This window comes from Calidris pugnax, unplaced genomic scaffold (genome assembly GCF_001431845.1).
Source record: "Calidris pugnax isolate Ruff unplaced genomic scaffold, ASM143184v1 scaffold34, whole genome shotgun sequence".
NCBI classification, from domain to species: Eukaryota; Metazoa; Chordata; class Aves; order Charadriiformes; family Scolopacidae; genus Calidris; species Calidris pugnax.
In genome coordinates, this window is record NW_015090771.1 from 1,836,918 (window position 1) to 1,857,177 (window position 20,260).

The 20,260-nt window shown below is 38.4% G+C and overlaps 1 protein-coding gene across 1 annotated transcript; it reads left to right on the plus strand.

Annotated features, from left to right (window-relative positions):
- Positions 1–475: 475 nt before the first annotated feature.
- On the plus strand, positions 476–19,769 carry LOC106887021 (methionine aminopeptidase 1-like). The gene is made up of 10 exons (XM_014940363.1): positions 476–515; positions 1,453–1,565; positions 2,900–2,960; positions 4,067–4,158; positions 4,845–4,928; positions 6,420–6,558; positions 9,782–9,913; positions 12,628–12,771; positions 15,196–15,261; positions 15,864–19,769. Exons 1-10 carry the CDS (start codon positions 476–478, stop codon positions 16,022–16,024), a joined length of 1,032 nt encoding a protein of 343 aa, XP_014795849.1. The 3' UTR covers positions 16,025–19,769.
- Positions 19,770–20,260: the final 491 nt, after the last annotated feature.

Genomic DNA, 20,260 nt, shown 5'->3' on the forward strand with positions numbered 1-20,260 from the left:
ATTTACCTCCTCCATTCCTAAAACCCAGTAAAACTCCTTTTTCCATCATAAATGTTGCACGATTAATAGGTTGGAGTAGCACAGACAATTACAAATGTTTTCCCTCTTTCTGCCTTTCTCAGTGTAGGGGTCTCGTAGTTCACACTGGCATTGTGTATCCTATTACTTTGCACCTCCATGGGTGTATAAAATTGTCTTGATTAGTAGTTCTAGTCATTCTCTGGTGCAGTCCTCTAATGCTGCTGTTTATCTGACAGCATCTTTTTATGATATCACTAGATCCATGGTCTTGTTGGCTTCCTGGATAACTGCTGAACTCAAGCTGAGCAGGCTTGGTTCTGGTAGCCCTCAAGACCTCAGTGCAACCATCTCCTGAAGCATCTCAAGGGAATCGAAAATATCGCTTCAGTAAATCTTTGGATTTTTAAGCTGTTACTTCTCAGTGGTTCATCTAAACTGAATGTCATGCGAGCAGATGGCTCAGATGTCAGCCACAGAGACTCTGAGGAACTCACGTTAGGGCTTGCTATGGCAGACCTTTTGCCATCTCTTCATTCTTCTGAGATATAAGAAGAGAAAACAAACAAGTTATCAGGTTATGAGTTAAAGATTAATGCTACCATGCTCCTTCTTAACCCTTGCCTCCTCTTTCTGAGTAAATAGTTTTCTTTTTGGTAATGCTCAAGATCTACTTGCTTCAATCCTTTATGTGAACACCTTCAGTCTGTCCTGTTAGGATTGTGTTATTTGTGAATAAAGGCAGTCTCTAGACCATGTCACACATTAATTTCACAGGCTGAGAGAGCTGGGAACCTCCATCAGTTTAGGACCATCTTGTAAGGTGCGTGCGCTGCCTGTCCCGAAACGCAGGAGTGGCAGCAGCCTCACTTTCCATCAGATCTGGAGGGGTAGCAGCTCTCTGTATTGAAACTAGCAGTTGGAGACCCTCCTTCCCACCCCAGGTCATTTCTGTCACTGAGTGCTAAGAGAAATCACAGCAAAGAAACATTCATCTACAGTGCAAAAGTATTAATTGTGCACAGTGCAGAGTATTAATTGAAGGGATAATGAGTGTTTTTGTAGAAACATACTTTCTCCCCAAGAATGAGAACAAGCACAGGGCTACGTTTTAGAACTATAAATGAAGAGCAACTTCAATAATTACTACACTTCCTCTCCTTTCTGCATTCAGTATTGCTGTCCTGACGTTCCCCAGTTTGCTATTGAATAGAGTTGGCAGGTTGTGAATTTTGAATGTGAAAAATTTAAGGGCAATACACAATGATACCTGCTACTTACACTTTCATATATCAGTATCTAAAATGCTAGAAAGGGTAAAATATAGACTTAATGTACTTCTAAGTCACTTCTGGGCTCCACAGTTCTTATTGTTAGTAGGACTGATTTTGCTGCTGCAATTTTTTTCTTTTTTTTTTTTTTAAATCTTTTCAGAAGATGAAAAGGCTAAGCGTGAAGTTTCTTCTTGGACCCTGGAAGGTGACATTAACACAAACCCCTGGTCTGGCTATCGATACACTGGTAAACTCAGGCCGCACTATCCACTGGTAAGCAATAGGTGCCACTGTGTGCTCCAGCATCCCTGCATTCTGTAGCAACTAACGGACCAGTCCTGACCTGATCAGCTCCCACATTTTAGTTGAGAGAGGAAAGCTTCTTAACCAATCTGAACCTGATGGCAAGGACATGTATGACTGCGTCCTTCTTGTGGTTAGTTTTGATTCAACTTGATCTATCTCTTGGCATATTTAAAATGAAGGAAGTGCCTGCGAGGTAACATGGATCAGTAACAGGTTTAAGCTCATACCTTATGCTGTTTATTCTGTAAAAAGCAGCTGCTAGTGCAGATGATGTCTTTTCCTGGCTGTTTACCATCCTCGCAAATAATGGAGCAGTCTGTTTCAGAAAAACTCAGGTAAATTAATACAGAGTTTAAATAAATGGGTTTATGGTTTTTTTTTATGTAAATGGTTTGAAATAACTCGGTGAGTAATCTGCTGAACAGCTCTGCTGAAGGAACAGAGGTTACAGTTGTCTTCAGCCCTGGAATGGTGAAAAATAACTGAGGTCAGTAACACCTTCAGTGTGAAAGGTGGATTTGGAAGACAACCTCAGTTATAGCTGTATTTTTAAATTGCTACAAGGTTGTACATGGAATAAGCCAAAGTTTTCACAGGAATAATGTCATTTTATTTACATGTGTCTCCTCTAATTGGCCAGTGCTAGAAATGCTGCCTTTGTGGCATCCTCTCTGTAGTCTTCTCCGTCTGTTAAACTGTTCTCTGATGAGCCTTAACAGAGCCTGAGCCTGGCTGTGTTTGCTAGTGTCACTGGAGAAAGGGTGGTTTGGATATGTCCCTGGCCAAGTAATTTGGAACTGTTATGGCTGAACGTTTGCTTTTTTTGGTCTTCTGACTGCTGTAGGATTGATGCAAATGAGACTGTAATAAAACGTGCTAATGACTAGGGTGATGATTAGAAATAACAATCTTGCTGATTGACACAAATAACCAGAGAGAGGAAGGATGTATTTGGAACCAGTGTGTTTGCAGTCTGGAAAGTAGCCGAACAAACACTGTAATATAACAGGGATAATGTATTATAAAACCAGTTGCATTTATTTGACACACAGAAGTTTGATTTTTACAGAGCTGTGAAGCTGGCTATTAGAGGTTGGAGAATATGAAAGCAATGAAGAGTAACAGGGGAGTCTTTGAGAAATGAAAATTGGAACTGGTTTGGAGTGTTTGCATACTTCACAACTTTTTCTAAGTGGAATTAGCGATATTTCATTGTATTTGATTTTACTGCATGAATCTCTGTTTTGTGACTGTGATTAGTGTTCTTGCAACCTAACCAGCTTTGAATATGATCTTTTTAGACGCCAACAAGACCTGTGCCAAGTTATATTCAGAGACCAGATTATGCTGATCATCCACTAGGTAACTTGAAACAAATCACAATTATGGAGTGTTCTGTTTTCTATTTTTGTTATAATTGATAAAGCGTGAAGGAGATAGTGTGGAGAAGGGAACCTCTTCTTTTATCTGTTCTTCTCGCTCTACCTCTTCTTCCCCCAAATTAACTTACTGATTTTTCAGAAATAACGGTTACAAATATTTTTTGGAAGTCCAAAGGCATTCAGGGAAGAAAAGGGAAAAAAAAACCATGCAAGTCCTAGTCCTGTGGTTAACTTCATAACAAGCAGCAGTAAGTTGGCTGTCACAGGTGAATTCTTCTAAGCCATTTTCAGTGACATCAGTGTATCTGTTGCAAATGCGTTACAAAATAACAAAACCAAACAGAATTGCAGTTATCAACCCCCATAAGAAAACTGCTATGGGTTCCAGCTACTTTTGGACACAAAGTGAATACATTCAAAATTACTTACTTTTGATATGTTTCAGTATTTCCCCCTTTCTATCTCGGTATAGGTACTTTTCTGTTTCCTAAAGAAGCTGCTATAAAGTCTGTTAGAATTATTTTTAAATCTTCAGCTGTTCTTTAGTTATTCTTTACAGAATGTAAATATTTAAACAACACAAAATACTGTCTTTTAGGGGGTTGCTCAACTATGAAACTGAGCTCAGCTGATTATTGCAGTAGTATAACTAGAGATAGTCACAAGCTTATATAATCCTTTATGGCTCCTTTAGAATATTATTTTTTACTATTTATGATCTCTAAAATGGCTAAAGAGAAAAGAAAAATACTTTTTAATGAATAAAATAATTTTCTTATAAATCTGATTTTTAAGGCTGTGTTTTGACTGATGGGGGATGATGGTTTTAGGCAGTAAGTGAACAGGCATCCTGAGCACATGTGGATACTATGGAAGGCTCATGAATTCAAATTAATCTGAATAATGATGATAATGCTCTGACTTGGTGGGTTCAACTTACTTTGGTCTGTGGTGAAAAAGTATGTACTTTTATTGCCATTGGTAATCTAAGTAATGTCCTTGACTGGACATGTGTAGCAATCGCTCCTCCGTGTAACATGTTTTTTTTCCTTTCTTTTTTTTCTCCTCCCCATTTTTTCTTTTCAGGAATGTCTGAATCAGAACAGGCTTTAAAAGGAACCTCTCAAATAAAAATACTCTCATCTGAAGATATAGAAGGCATGAGAGTAGTGTGTAGGGTAAGGGGGTTTTGTTTTCTGTTGTGAACCACCTTTATTCTTTGAAAATGTATAGTGATTTTACCAGTTTGTGACAGCATTTGGGAGTACAAACTTTCAAACCATTTTGATCACTGGAAAATAGTTTGGGAAATTTGGTATTTTCTTGCTCTTTCTCTCCTTGTGACTCCCAATTCACAGTAAACTTTTTGCTAGAAGAAAGATGACTTTTATCTGTTTTCTGGCTTTGTTGTTACTCGTGAGATAATCTGTGGCCGAAACGTTACTATTAAGGATAGATTTTATAGTGCATAATTGAGAACAGAACTTTTTGCTCTCCTAGAGTTAATACCAAGTGAAAACTAAAAAGCAAAAGCAAAACAGCCCTGTCCCTCACAATTTTTGAAAAAGAGCTGTTTGGTTGTAGTAACTTCCTTGTGCATAAAGTCACACTTTCAAACGTATCTAGGAAGTCTGATTTAAGTTTATGGCATTCAGAGAAATTGTGGTCCAAATCTTAATTAGGTATTTTAAATGTCACAGAGGTGGCTTAGTAATACAACCGGTATACATCTTGATGTCTTTTTAGAGCCCAAGTCTCCCCAGCTTTCATAGCAATCTCGGTGTAGCTGTAGAAAATGGGTTGTTAGTCTTCTAGGGACTGTCCCTGGTCTTACTTTAAATCAGTACTTTCAATTCTTTTGCAGCTTGCTAGAGAAGTATTGGATGTTGCTGCCATGATGGTCAAAGCAGGTGTAACTACTGAAGAAATTGATCACGCTGTCCATTTAGTAAGGTTATTTTATTGTTCTTCTGGTGTTTATAAGCGCTTTCTTCTGTTTCTTTGTTTTTTCAATGATGGCTGTGTGGTTTTCTTTGTTGTTGCGTGAATTCCTTTTCTTTACTTTGAACTGTTTCCCAGTTTGAAGCTATTGGGCAGTCCAGATGTTAGAAATACGTTACAGTGCAGTGGAAGATTCAGAACTCAGGAACTTCTGGGCCTCTCTCTCTATGATTTCCAGCTTCAGATTCCCTCTTAAGTTGCTTCACCTGTTTTCTTGGCTAACATCATGTGATTTTATTTCTTCTAAACCCTTTTTGCTCCACAGATACCATTATATCAAGACTGTCATATGTAGGCCCTGGTCTTTCTGTGCTCTGTGTTGTTGGTTAAGACATACAGAGGAGAAAGTTTAAATTTTTTATGACTGGGAATCAGAACTGAGGGGCATGAGGGAGAATTGAAACAAGATGTTTGATGCAATCAGGCAAACTATGGCCACAGTCCAGTGAAGTATTTGAAATAAGTGTTCAAGTATTTTCCTGGCTTAACTATTCCTACATACTTGAATTGTGCAATTTTTATTTTACTTTGCTGTCTTCTCTGTAAGGCATGTAAACTGATAATTGAGGATCCTTGTGTGCACTTGTGTGGGGAAAGCAATGATTTTGGTATAGTTAAGTTTGTTGAGAGCTTTCTGGTTGCTGTTCTTCTTATCTGCATTTGCAGCTGTTGAGCCGAGATTGTAAGGAACGTACTCTGGTTTGATGAGGCCAGGGGTTTCCTCTGAGCTGCATTAAACACTAGATTGTTTGCTTATGCATAATGTCCAATATCAACAGCTGGAAGTTCAAGTGGAGTGATCCCTCCTCAGCAGTTTTTGGAAACTTTTGCATGGCAGATTGTTGATACTGACTGTTATGCCTAATTGGTACTCTCAGTTTTAAAAAAGGAAAAATAAAAAAAGTGAACGCAGTATTATTCTTCCAGAATTGCTCACTATGTCACATTGTGTATATGTAAGGATATATAAAATGCATGTATCAGGTTTTCAAAAATCCCCAAAAGTTATTGGAATGAGTGCAAAGGAAGTAGCTTAAGAATTTAAGGCTTGGGGTGAAAGAAAGGGCTAAATGTTATTTTGTCTAGCCTGCGTCTTTTGCAAAAATATTTAAAGTCTTAGACCAAGTGCTTAAAAACAGTAATCAAAAATGGCTGGTTTTTTAACCAAATAAATATTGCCAAGCATTGTTTTAACCCTGAATATTTCAGCATTGGTAGTTGAACATGGGTAGAAACAAAATTAAAGTAGTTTTACTTTCTTCCTGTTAAGAAATGCAAAGTATAACAAGATACCATGATGACAAAAAGTGATTGAAGAATCTTATTTTTAAGAGCCACTGCTTTTCAACCTGTAATTCTTACTACTGTAAAGCTGTTGTGCATATGTTTTTTCTTTGTTCAAAACTTACTAAAGTGTAAATTCTGTTTTCTAAATTAGGCTTGTATCGCAAGGAATTGCTATCCTTCCCCTCTGAATTATTATAATTTCCCTAAGTCGTGTTGTACATCAGTGAATGAAGTGATCTGTCATGGAATTCCTGACAGGAGGCCATTGCAGGAGGGAGATATTGTTAATGGTAAGTGCTATGAAAAATAACCTTCTGTACTTCCATGGTAAGTGCTATGAAAATTAACCTTCCATATTTCTACCTTCTATCCAGTTAAACCATGCAGTAAGGTGAGGTTGCACTAGCAGGCAACACGATTGGAATAGCTTCTTAAAAGAGGCTTTTGGTCTCATTTACCAATTAACCTCTGCTCTTTACATATTCAAATTAATGAGTTTAATAAAACAATTTCAAGAGTTTGGTCCACTTTAAAAGCTTTAGAATTCTTCTACCCTGGTCTGTGCATTAATACAGTGCTTTAGTATTCCACTTGTGGACTACGTTCCATTGCTTCCAGACTGTATAAATAGTGAATAAAATATATATTGAATTATTCAAGTAGATTAGTTCTGTGTGAATTCTTAATCAGATGGCTCTAGACCCTTAACATTTTGCTGTGGACATGACAATTATGATGATTGTAACGGATCCTAATGGTGAGGCATCATATAGGTGCATATTTAAAAACTTACCCCTGTTTTTTTGCATTTCCCAGCCTAACAATACCAGCTGCTTTTTGTTCATAATACTCAAGCTACTTATGCCTTCTTGGGTGGTGAGGGATACTTTTATAAATTACTTGACTGTTTTTTGTTTTTTCATTCATTTCTTCTTGGTTTGGCAGTAAAAATTTATGACGTGTTTTGTACACACATTTGCACCTTTGTTTATTGCATTGCTTTGCATTTCTCTTATCCATAAATAAATACCCAGCATATCCTAAGGTTTGGCCTGCCTCTAGAAGCAGGTTGGCATCCCTTTAGATTGTCAGATATTTGCTGTATATTAACATGCAATAGTAGCTACTAAGTCTACAGCTCAGTGCTGTGGGTACCAGGCTTTTCAGAACAACCCCCACGATTGCTGCCCATTACCAGGTCAGGTTTGGTCTGGCTGATAACTCTGAGCTGTAGTGTATGTGTAACCATTTAGCCAAAGCTATTTTATCTTTTTTTAATTTCAAAGATGATGTTTTTGTACAGCTCTCCATTGTTGCCAGCTTTTCTGGCATTGCTGGAGTCCAAGCTAAGAAGCCCGATTAACATTACTAGTTTGTCTTCATCTGCACAGTGCCTTCTCCTCTATTTGCATGCCAAGGCTGTACCTCAGTGCTAGAAAATACCTTTTATAAGAGGGTTTAGTCATACCTTTATTCACATCCTTGCCCTGACTGCACTTGCCCAAGCCTTAAGCCTTTTGCTTTGTTTTGATGAGGAATAACTAGTTTATTCTTTTGTGGCTTAAAAGCCTCTGTAAAACGAAGAACAAAACAAGGTACAAAGCAGGAGTTAGGCACATCCCCTCCAAAGCACTTTTTCTATCTCCCTCTTTATTTAAAACTTTTTAGCCTGCTAGAAGCAAAAGGTGACTAAGTCAAGAGTCCAAACCAGGTTTTTAGAATCACAGGAAAACATCATCCAGAAGGTACTGGCAGGTGATGTCTAGTCCAATGCCTTGCTCCGAGCAGGGCATCATAGCTTTTTGTTATCATACTGTTCTCTGGGAGCAGATTCTTAAAGAAAGTTGATCTCTTTGCAAAGTGAGATGTTCTGGCCAAATCTGGCAGCATCTAGAGAAAGTCTTGTAGATATGTGGCCTATAGAGATAGCCTCTTTGCAGCAGGTAGTCTGGATGCTGCTAAGGAGCTCTGATACACAGGTCACAAGAAGCTTATTTGGGTGAGTTACCAGGGTGCTGGTTTCTATACAGTCCCGTTGTTACGTTACTAAATCTGTACACTGGTCAGAATATTCCAGTAGCCCCCTGCAATGAGCAGTGAGCATAGTGTAACCCCGCACACGCCTGCATCCACAACAGCCAGGATTGTTTTCATGCAATGTTAATTTAATTCTTAAATGTTTGCCAGCAGTACAAGTTTACTGTTGACACCAGTGGTTTTTTCCCCACGTTTTCCTGTCAAGAAAGTGGCTCATGTACCATAGTCCTAAAGTATTATTGCTCAGTATGGTTCCCATCATGTATATTTACGTGTGAGGGCGTCTGTGTGTGGATTTCTTCATGAATAGCAGTTCAATAACTATTTTAGTGGTTTTGGTACTCTAGCAGCTATTAGACCCACCAGACTACTGACAAAGTCTGTTAAACGCAGAAGTACCCATTTTACCACAAGAAGTCACCTTGATATGCAAATCTAGAGTATTTTGCATGTGTTTACTACATATATTGACTATATGATGGCAGATTTTAATTTTTTACTTGTCTGCTATGAGAGACAGGATACTAGAATAGATGACAGCTATGTCTAAGATGGTAGGCCTGTTCCCACATTTTGGAAAATGATTATTTGCAACAAGCATCTTCTATGCATGTTCTTAATCCAAAAATACATATCTCATTTTGGAATGAGTTAAACTAAAAAAAAAAAAGGATTTTATTTTTTTCTCATTGAAACTCCTTCTGGTGCTATTTTTCAAGAATGAGTTGTATCACTTTTAATTAACAAACAACTTTATGCACAGAGCAAACAAGTTAAGAGTTTTGGTGCAACATAATTCTAATCTCTTAGATGTTCTTCTAACCCTTAGCAGTTTACGCATGGCTTCTCATTCTTGCTGTTTGCCTGATACTGAATGTTTAAATTCTTTCATTTGAAAGAAAAAAGAAAAAGTTTTAAGTCATTTGGTGTATTTATCTTAGTCAGGAATACTGTTGGAAAGTTGCTGTGTATTTAATGTTCAATTTTATCTTTTGGGCTGGAAGCAATGGGTGTTCTGGCATTACTGTGTGACTTAGTATTCTAACCATGTATAGAAATTACTGAAGTTAAAATATGGGTTAAAACATGATTACATACCTTTTTAAATTTAATTTCCCCCCTATTAGTGCTGGAATTAATTTTAAAAAAATATTTTAACCAGGTAAATCACCATGGAGCATGGAGCTTCATTTTCCTGTTTTTATAGTTACCTAGAAAACCAATCTTTTTTTTTTTTTCATTAAATCAAACTGTTGACCTGTGAAACACTATATTAATTAATTCTATAGAATCTATAGGAGAAGCATAAGAGAACTGATTCTGCTGGAAAGGTCTACGTCTGGGATTCTTCCAAAGTAATAACGTCACGATTACAATACTACATTATCACATGTATTTGTTGTCCTTTCACAAATGAAGAGACAAGAAGTGAGAAATACCGTGCTAATCTTACAATATGTCTGGCATTTTTTGCAGTGGATATTACCGTCTATCGTAATGGCTACCATGGAGATCTGAACGAGACATTTTATGTTGGAGAAGTTGACGAGGGTGCAAGGAGGCTTGTCCAAACAACTTACGAGTGCCTAATGCAAGCCATCGATGCAGGTAAAACCTGTGGCTGGGGCCTAAAGCATTATGGTTTTGGTTCTCCAACTTGAGCGCTTGTATTTGCTATTACCCCAGAGTGACTTCTGATGCAGAACACAGATAATGTTAGTGTGTGTCACCAATGGATGATGTATATATTGTATATAACAGTGGTTCTTCAAATGGCACAGTTCTGTGGGCGGTGGTTGCAACTTTTGTTTGAACTATGGGTTGACAAGGAAAATGTAGTTGATGCTGAGCTGATCCACATATTTACATGGAAACAGCCTTTTCAGACATTAGTTAGATGAATCCTTGATCTGAGTAGTTTAAAGAATGTGAAGAACCAAGTGCATTTTGGAAAACCAAAGTATGTCTTCCTACTTTTATAATTTGCATGGTGTTGCACAATGAGCTGGTAGGGCAAAACACTGTTTGAACACTTAAACATATCTCTTTACCTCTGCCGTACCTGATGGTTATTTCATAAAGCTAATAATGAGCTCTTGTTTTTCAACTGTGGGAGTGTTCCAGAGAAGTCAGATCCATATCCCTCGGTACCCACAGAACTTTAATTATTTTGCTTAGGTGTAACTCAGGACAGCTTCATTGAAACATAGCATGAGATAGAGAGCTAGAGAATGTCATGTTCCGCTTCATTCACAAAGGAATATACTGAGTTCTCTTAGACAAACAGAGAAACCAAAACAAAAATTTCCCAAGGCCCTGGAAATATTTGTATTGTCTGTATCTTTTATATTCTGCAGCTTCTTAGAATCCCCAATAAAATTTACCCACTTCGGGGACTCTAAGGACTGAAGTTTAAGGTGCTATATATAAAGGGTTTAAACTTGGATTTAATAAAAAGTTTTTTTAAAAAAAAACTTACTTTGATTCATAATTTGGAGATATCTAGCCAAGCTGAAAAAACAAAAATCCTTATGAGCAATGTCTTGCTTAACCATTGTGTTGATCAAGAAAATGCTGCAGAGTTAAGCTGTGAAGAATATACATTACCAATTTATGTGGGATTGCTATTCTGAAATGACCACTTTGATTTTCAGAGCTAAATCAGAATAGTGTTTATCTTTGCTCCTGTACTTTATTTTTATAGCAAATGTTATGTATGTTGTCTCTTAACTTTCATATCCTGACTTTGATGTATAAACTATGACTGAAATTCACCTTTGTGTTCATTCTAATGAGATTTACATTCTCAGTGTAAGTTTTCTTTACCAACTTTTTAGATGCTTTAACAGGTTTTAATGGGTTTTACTCCCTGCTAGTAGGCATTCTGGGAGTTGGCTGAGACATTTTTGTTTTTATGGTATTATACTCCCTTGTCCAAGTGCTGACGGTGAATTTTTCACTCCATTTTCATCTGTTTCAAACTCTTTAAAGTTTTGAGTTTTCTTTACCAACTTTTTAGATGTTCTAACAGGTTTTAATGGGTTTTATTCCCTGCTAGTAGGAATTCTGGGAGCAAATGTCTTAGCTGCTAAAAAGGGTCACCTCTCCCCTGTTTAAATCATTTTAATTTCTTGGCATTGGACCAGCAGAGCTCTAACTAGTAGAGTTGTGTGAGAGAAGGAAGCAGAGGGCTCCTTGCTGCATGGAGATGAGTTGCTTGGTATTGTCAGGCCCCAAGGAGATGGTAGTACTTTACAACTATTTAGCACAAAACACAGATTAACTTTTCTTCTCTTCCCCACCATGTCTTTTTCTTTTCTTTTTTTGTATTTTGGGAAAAGCATGCACGTTCCAGTAATCTAATTATCTTGTTATTTTCTATAAATTCATCTTACTGAATTAAGTTGTAGTTGTTTACATTAGCAGAGAATTGAACTAAATGGCTTGCTTCATGTAAAGTTTTAGCTGTATCCATGAACTCTGCTTAAGATGGCTCCACATAACCACGTCACATCTGACTCCTGAAGGAATAGCATATATTCAGGGAGTCATGAATGATCTTGAAATAACATTTGCATTCTTTTTAGTGGCTGAAGGTTGTTTTTGGTATGCATCTTCATTAGCTAGTAGATGAGACATTGTTGCTTTTATGGTATTATACTCCCTTGTCCAAGTGCTGACGGTGAATTTTTCACTCCATTTTCATCTGTTTCAAACTCTTTAAAGTTTTGTAAAAGGATTGTCAAAAAAGTTAGTCCAGCATATGAACATTCTTATTTGCTGTAGTCTTGCCACTAAAAATCTTGTCTAAGAGTAGAGATACCCATTTTGTCTCTCTCCCCTGCTTCTTTGTCCTTCATGTATAATCATTTTTCCTCTATTTGTGTGCACTTTTCACGTAGTAGAGAGGTAACTGTATATTAAAATATAGTTCATACATTCATTGAAAGAAGCACTGCAACTCTGGGTATGAGGAGTTACCACATACTTTGAAAGTCTTTTCTTGTCTTTAATTTCAAACTTCAACGTCCTTTTAATATGAGCACTTACATCCATGAAAGGAAGACAGTGTTCTTGTAAAGAACGATTTTTCTTCTTTCTCTCTCATTTTCTCTTTCATATGAAACTTTTCTCTCTCTCTCATGTTATTGCACTCACTTACATCCTTGGTGGATTAATTGATCATAGGAAGTTGCACACTAGAAGAGATGGCCATAAAAGCCATGAGCACTACAAAGATATTAGCCTGAATGGTGTTTGATGGTTAGTTATGTGGAAAGAAAGCTTTATAAATTTCCATCTGTATCTCTTGAATTTTGCAGTAAAACCTGGTGTTCGGTACAGAGAACTGGGAAACATTATTCAGAAACATGCTCAAGCAAATGGATTTTCAGTGGTTCGGAGCTACTGTGGGCATGGAATCCATAAACTTTTCCACACAGCCCCTAATGTGCCACATTATGCCAGTGAGTATTTATTCCGTTTGGGTTGTCCTGTGGTCTGCAATGAATGCACTCAATTTGCTTCTTGCTTATATTTTAATAAAGTAGGATGTTGCCTGACAGCCTTCATGTTAGCATTTTTACACTTGTGAAATAATTTTTTTTCTAAACTCTGGACCGTAGCATGTTTTATGAACCTAAATAAGGTGAATATATTATATACTGAGACAGTCTGCGCCTACGCTAATGCTTAGTGTTAGCTCTCATCTGTACTGGGTGAAGTGCTCAATGTTTTTGTATGAATTCCCAACTAATCCCTTAGACGTCCTGGTCTGACATGAATGGGCTAGTGTTTCTATCCTTAGAAGGTCTAATAAAAAACTTACTGCCATTTCCAGATCTTATTGAATGGTATAGATGGGTGTTGTAGCTGAATCTGGATCCTGTTATGTTTCACTTCATTTGAGTGTTGTGATTTGGTGCTCCTCTAAACTTCTTTGTCATGTGTGGCAGATGAGGAACGACCTTTAACCCAGCAGATTCTTAGCTTTAGTTTTTGGAAATGGCAACGTCCTAGTGACAGTTTTTGCCAGCAGGACTAAGAAACAGGATCCATAGAGGTAAAGGAGAGAAGATGAAGTGCCAGTGGACAGCTAAGGGTAGAATAAATATCATGAATATCAGTGATAAACAGTTCACACCGACTTTGGCTGCAAAGCTTCTGATAGGACATATATTTCCTTAGACCTGACAGATGCCTCCTTCTTCCTATCTCCTAATGAGCTTTAACTCAGGTTATAGATTATAATCTACCAATCCCTGACTTTTCATGTTGTCATTTTGCTAAGTTATTTTTTCAGAGAACAGAGAAAATCTATTAATCATAGGGTAGAAGATTATCAGTTCCTGGTATTTACTTTTTGTTATGTAAAATGAAGAAAATCTGGATTCTTTGGAGGTGGAGGGCACTTTATACCAATTAAAGTGCAATCCAAGAAAAAGGAGATTTCTCTCTTTCCTGGCTGTTAGGAACATTTTTTTTTCTTTCTTTTCTTTTAATTGAGCCAAAATGTCTGTGCCCAAAAATGAAGGGGGTTTTTTTCTGGTATTTTTAAGTACAGATTTGCAGCAAAAGCAAAGTGGAAAGACCTGAGGGACTTAAAGCCTCTTGGAGGAAAAAAAAACGAAGGCTGCTGCTTATTTCTGGCTTACTCTGAAGGAATTTTTAAAAGCAGAAAGCTCATTTTATAAGCCTTTAAATTATTTAGCAAAATCATGAAAACTACAGGGAATAAAGGACAGAATTTGTTCAGGTGCAAGAAGACCAGAAACTTAGATGTGTTGAGAGCAAGAAATAGCAGCAGATGGTGGAGACCTTTCAAGTAGAAGAATGTTCTGACTGCTGTTGTGTCACCTTGATGTCTAAGATTTTTAAAGCATCCAGGTGATTTAGACAATTTAATAAATGTACATAATTAAAAGTAGACCAGGGGATGGGGACTCTGTAAGAATTGATGCAAGTTGTCTACAGCAGCAAAGTAGGTGGGAGCTAACAGTTCCTGTGCAGTACTGAGTTTGTCCCAGCTCTCATGTGCTGGGCTGAGTCACGTCTAAGCTGTGTGGCCATCAACAGTGAAAAAAAGGGTGGAGGAAAAGGGCTGAAGCCTTTCTTCAGTCGAACTACAGTCCTGGAGCCGTGCTGTGCATCAATTCATATGCCTCCATATAAACATTTTTGGTGTATATAGCATCAAAAAGTTCCAATATTATTGTCCTGGGTGCCTTGAAATTTTCTGCCTTTTTATGTTAGCTAAAAAAATACAGCATTAGCACCCTGACGCTCCTATGGCCCCGTTATCTAAAGTAATGAGGGGGGCAATGTGTCTTTCAGAAATAAAATCATGGGATTACTTAACTACTAGCTTATTTTGACAATTTATGGGAGCCAGCAGTTCAGTGGAAACAAATTAGAGGTTTCAAGCCTTCCCTGAGTATCTTAAGGGCTCACTATCATATTTTGACAATTTATAGGAGCCAGCAGTTCAGTGGAAACAAATTAAGAGATTTCAAGCCTTCCCTGAGTATCTTAAGGGCTTTTTATTTTCATTGATCTTTTTCTAATGATGTTCTACATCATAGAAGTCTGCAGAAATTTCTGTGTTACATTTGGTCAGTGTTTTTGTAGAGCTGGAGTTGAACTCCAGTTGCTGGAGAGAAAGATGGCGACTAATTTCAAGCTCCTTGAGTAAATATTGCAGTATTGGAGGCAGAGAAGAAAAGAACTAAGGGAAATCTTAATGTAGAATTAAAAATGGACAAATGAACAGGTCATCTCTGAAAGGCTTTTCTGACTTTATGGTATTCCTACTGTGTTCTTCTAGGACAAGGATTCATTCATTTACTAAGATGGGATCACTTTTTCTAACTTGAGTGTTTATTTCATTGCAGAAAATAAGGCAGTTGGAGTTATGAAGCCTGGTCATGTATTTACAATTGAACCAATGATCTGTGAAGGTGAGCAATTTAGCAGTAGAGTAAAATCACAGAATCACATGGGGTTGGAAGGGACCTCTGGAGATCATCTAGTCCAACCCACCTGCCAGAGAAGGTCCCTCTAGAGCAGGTTGCACAGGAACATATCCAAATGGGTTTTGAATATCTCCAGAGAAGGAGACTCCACCAGCTCCCTGGGCAGCTTATTCCAGTGCTCTGCCACCCTCAAAGTAAAGAAGTTTCTCCTTGCGTTTAGGTGGAACTTCCTATATTCAAGTTTGTGCCCATTTTCTCTTGTCCTGTCACTGGGCACCACTGAAAAAAAGACCAGCCCTGTCCTCTTGACACCCTCTCTTCAAGTGTTTATAAGCATTAATCAGATCCCCCCCTCAGCCTTCTCTTCTCCAGACTAAAAAGACCCAAGTTCCTCAGCCTGTCTTTGTAAGAGAGATGCTCCAGGCCCCTCATCATCTTTGTAGCCCTACTCTTGCTTACTGTTAAGTAGTGATGGAACAGGATGCCGGTTCTATTCTGTATAGTTGATAGATTTTTCATTTCTCATTGGGGAACTGGTATCTGTTACATAAAAACAGTCAAAAATGTCATAATTTTTTTTTTTTTAGGTGGTTGGCAAGATGAAACGTGGCCTGATGGTTGGACTGCAGTTACAAGAGATGGAAAGAGATCTGCCCAGTTTGAACACACGCTTCTGGTCACCGATACAGGCTGTGAGATCTTGACCCGGCGGCTGGATAGCACTCGTCCCCATTTCATGTCCCAGTGATAGCCCAGACTGAGCAGGTGGATCTGAATGATACATATGTTTGGGTTGGTTTTTTTTTTTTTCCCTCTGTACTATGCAGTTTTTTAAAAGTACAGAATAGAGAGAGTTCATCATTTACTTTGTTCTCAGTGATTGTAGATAAGAGGAGTATCTTGAAGAACCTGAACCAATGTCTGGAAAAGCAGAGAAGAATTTAAAGAATTTCCTGCTTTCCTCCTCCTAGCACTCATGCTATATTTTTCTTTTTTCCTCAGTTATCTCTTTAGCACCTTTCTTCCAATTAGCCCCACAATTGCTTCTGTTGCTGCCATAATATTAGCTAGATAAGTGGGGGTAATCTTTCCCCACTGGGACTTTGATATATTGGGATTCCAGGTTTTTTTTTTTTCACCACTTCAGTGTGCCCTGTCACTCTTGGTATGTGGGTGGCACCTGAGATTTTAAGCATTTCTAGTTCCAAAGACTTGCTCCTGCTTCTGCAGATACTGTTCTAATGGGCTGGGCCTTGTTTGTTTTATGGGTTGAGAAGGGGGCAGAAGGGAGAAAGACACGCGCGGCGCCGAGAAGAGGCTGCCCTTACCTTTAATTCTGTCCCCATCTCTCTGCTGGTGGCTTCTGTGGTGATTGCGACTGTAGGTGACACACTGTGTAAATGGCAGGACTTGTTTCTCTCCCTGGAGAATTGATAGTTTGGGCTTCCTAACAGGGAAAATGAATAAATTCTGACTTAATATGCAGCTCCCTGGAATAAGCTGCTTCTGGGTGAAGCGGTTATTTGCAAGGCAGTCTCCTGCTCCAAAAGCTGGGTGAAGCTTTGCCTGGGTAAAGGAATGAAACGAGAACCAAAAAGATCCCGTGCTTCATGGGATCCCTGCGTCTGTTAACGGGGGGCGTTTTCTAAGGGTACATCCACAGTAGCTGTGGGGGGATTGGATTTGCAAGGCTTACAGTGAAATGAGTGTATATCTCAAAACAAGTCTGAGTGTGAGAAAATGAAACACCTTCAATGCTGTGTTCATTTTCTTTCGGAAATTTTTAAACGGGTCATTTTCTCCCCCCCTCCCCAAGTTAAGTGTTTCACGCTTTTGGAAAGTTTTAGGGGGGCAGCTATGAAAACTGATGGTTTTTCCTCAGATTGGGTATAGGGTGGGCAATGTTAGTATCTATACCCCTTCATTTCTGTTAATGGGTCACAACGAGCTGGAAACTGTCACGTTCAGGAGTGAGGATTGGTTAAGCTCTCTTCTCTCTACCCTTTCTTTTCCGTGCCCACTTCCTTTCCATTATCTTTGGTGTCTCCGCTGAGGGAATTTAATTTTTTTTCTTCTGAATTGTAACGAAAATAGTTTCAGACCCCATTGCAGACTTAAGTCTTACACCACTGTAATGCAAGAAATAGCTAAACGAATACAGACATAAAATCATACAATCATGGGTATAAAATACACCTTTTCCAAGGTGCCTGGTGAATTTGTTGCCACACTAGACCCAAGCGCGTGAGGTGCTGCGTACCCTCGGCTCCCCTTGGCACTGCAGAATTTAGGTGGGGGAAAGGGGTCAGCACTTCATAGAACTGGACTCGTGTGTAGTACCAAATACCAAATTTGCCAGAAAAGTCTTCTCTGCCCTGAGTGCCTCAGACCTCTGTTGCTGTAAGAGTATCATTGCGATGTTTTCATTACCTTTATTGTTAATTTTAATTATGCAGTAAAGTGACCTGAGATGATGCATATAGAGGGTGCGTGCGTGCGAGCGAGCAGATGCTTGTGTGTGTGTGTGTATAGATTTTAACAAACCAGACTGTAGTACTTGAGTGGAGTTACCTGTGGTGAGTGAGATGTAACGTATTGAGGAGATGACTGTCCTGGAGGTTTGCCCACCATATCATTCACTTGAATGGTTACAACAGTCTTGCCTTTTCTATATATGTGTGTATGATGGGGGGTGGGTGGGGGGAGCTTCATTTTTGGTCTTATAAAATAAAAGTTGCGGCTGCTTTTAACAGAAATAACATTTATTTTTGTGATCCAAAACCAGACGTAGCATTCTCAATTATATCCAGGTTTGTTTGCACTAGTGCAAGCCCTACTGGTTGATGCATGCAACCAGTTAAAATCACCCTTAAACCTGCACATGTGCCACTTGAATACCTCTTTGTCATTGCACTAATACAACCAAATTTAACACTGCATGTTTTTAATATAGGTAATGTATGATACTATGCATTTCTGCCTATAAATTGAAATCACAGCATGAAAACTGCTTATACTGAATTCATACTACTACAGTACTTTTAAACAAGTGGAAAGCTTAGTCAGCATCTACACTCTTCTTTCAACATGAGATAGCACATCAGCCTGAAAAGCAGAACTTAATTAAGAAAAATACTGTGGAAGGCTATTTTTTCACCTATCTAGCTCTAACTTTGCTTCAACATGACATACTAGACTTGTGCTGACTGGATTTTGGATATAATCTAGTTTTGATTCTTAGAGAAGTTGCTGTCCACTTAAAAAATAATGAAAAAAAAAAAAAACAAAACCAAAAACCCCCACCAACTTAAGTCTACTTTCTAGCAAAATTTTTAGAAATTGTATACATGTTTGCCAAAAACACAACCCTGCAATTAGTTGTGAAACAATCTCTTAAAGTATTTTCTCTTTACTATCACATAAGAGAGTGTGGAAACTCTTCATGCTGTTTCTGCAAATTTACATGAATATTTAAGCAGAGAAGATTTGATAGCTAATGTTGAATAAGGGCTGACAGCATGAGGAGAGGGGACAAGCTGCATCTTTTACATGACAGCCAGCAGAGTACACACACATTTTACCTGCAGTCATTTGGTGGAAACTTTTTATCTACTGAAGTCCTTAGAGTTGCGAAAATAGTACCGTTCAATACAGTACCTTGATCACCGAGAATGGGGTCCAGGCTCTTGTGTTCATGAGTCCTTTTATTAGCTGAGCAGCTTCAAAGACATTACTTCAAACATGCTTCATTCAATCCACTGCTTTGCAGGACAAAATAGCCTGAAAACTCTGCTAAGTAATAGCAGGACAGCAATTCTTCAGGCTGGGGAGAAGCTGCAGGTCTTTGACCTGAGTGCTCTGGTATCACTAAATATCTTTATTGTTGAGTTACCCTGGTATTACAAGACTACCTTTCCACACACACTCTAAGATGCAGATTCTTTAAAGTAATAATGTAATGCAGACAACATAATTGTACCGTCTTGATGTAGTCTGTGCAGCCTAGAGGAACAACTGTTATACTATAAATATTTAAAATCTGTTACGTCCAGCTGGGGGGTAGTTTTGCTAAGATGTTGAGCTAAGATTCTATTGAAACCATCTTGTAGTTACAGAATGCTCTTGCTGGAACAGCTTGACAGCAAGTTTTCTACTGAATTCTCTAATGTTCAGCCAGCACTTCTGGAGCTACAAGGTACTTCACTACTTTGTTGGAGGGCTCTTTTTCCTGGTACAAATTAACTTTATATTTCTTCTGGATGCTCACAATTGAATTCTCATGACATTCACAGGATTTAACTTTGTTGTTTACTCTGTCTGCAATGCAGTTAGAAATGCAGCTACCTCAGCTATTTTCAGAATGCTCTAGGGATATCTTTCCAATGACAAATGGACAAGATGTAATTGTCTCAGTTGTACAGCAGTGTCTTGGGGTAAGGCAGTTGTTAGTGGTGAGAGGAAATTTCTTTTAATAAAATTACTGTTTGCATTCAGCATTCTCTCTAACAGTTGTTTTGACCAGGGTCACTTAAAATGTGAAACTTCTGTCTTAATTAGTATCTTCAGTTACTGAAAAGCACTGACTTGTTATGTATATAACTTTTCTTCAACTGGGTAGCTTTTCTGTGTTCCCAAGTGAACACAGTACACCTAGATACTGAGGTTGTACATCCAGCCACAGTTGGGTTCAAGGAGCAGAGCTGGATGGTACATCCTTTGTAGTCCTAGGGTAGCCTCAAGAAGCTTGACAGCTGTTGGAATTCTTGCCCCTCTCTCAGTACAGTTACAACACATCAATGCTGCTTCTCCACCCAGCTGTGCTTAGCAAACTCCCCAGTGTAATGAATCCCACAGTTTTTGCTATTGCCTCTGAAGAATGCTCTTCCTCTGTCACATATACACATACTGAGAAAGCACTAGAGGAAAACAGCAAGACACAGCAATCGTAGTCCCACTCTTAATGCTCAATAATTCCAACACTGTG

Bases quoted from the DNA above. Each gene is read 5' to 3' on its own strand.
- LOC106887021 (XM_014940363.1), top strand. From the start codon at position 476: ATGGCTCAGATGTCAGCCACAGAGACTCTGAGGAACTCAC. The intron at 4,159-4,844 runs GTAAGGGGGTTT...ATTCTTTTGCAG, and splicing joins GCATGAGAGTAGTGTGTAGG to CTTGCTAGAGAAGTATTGGA. The intron at 4,929-6,419 runs GTAAGGTTATTT...TTTCTAAATTAG, and splicing joins TTGATCACGCTGTCCATTTA to GCTTGTATCGCAAGGAATTG.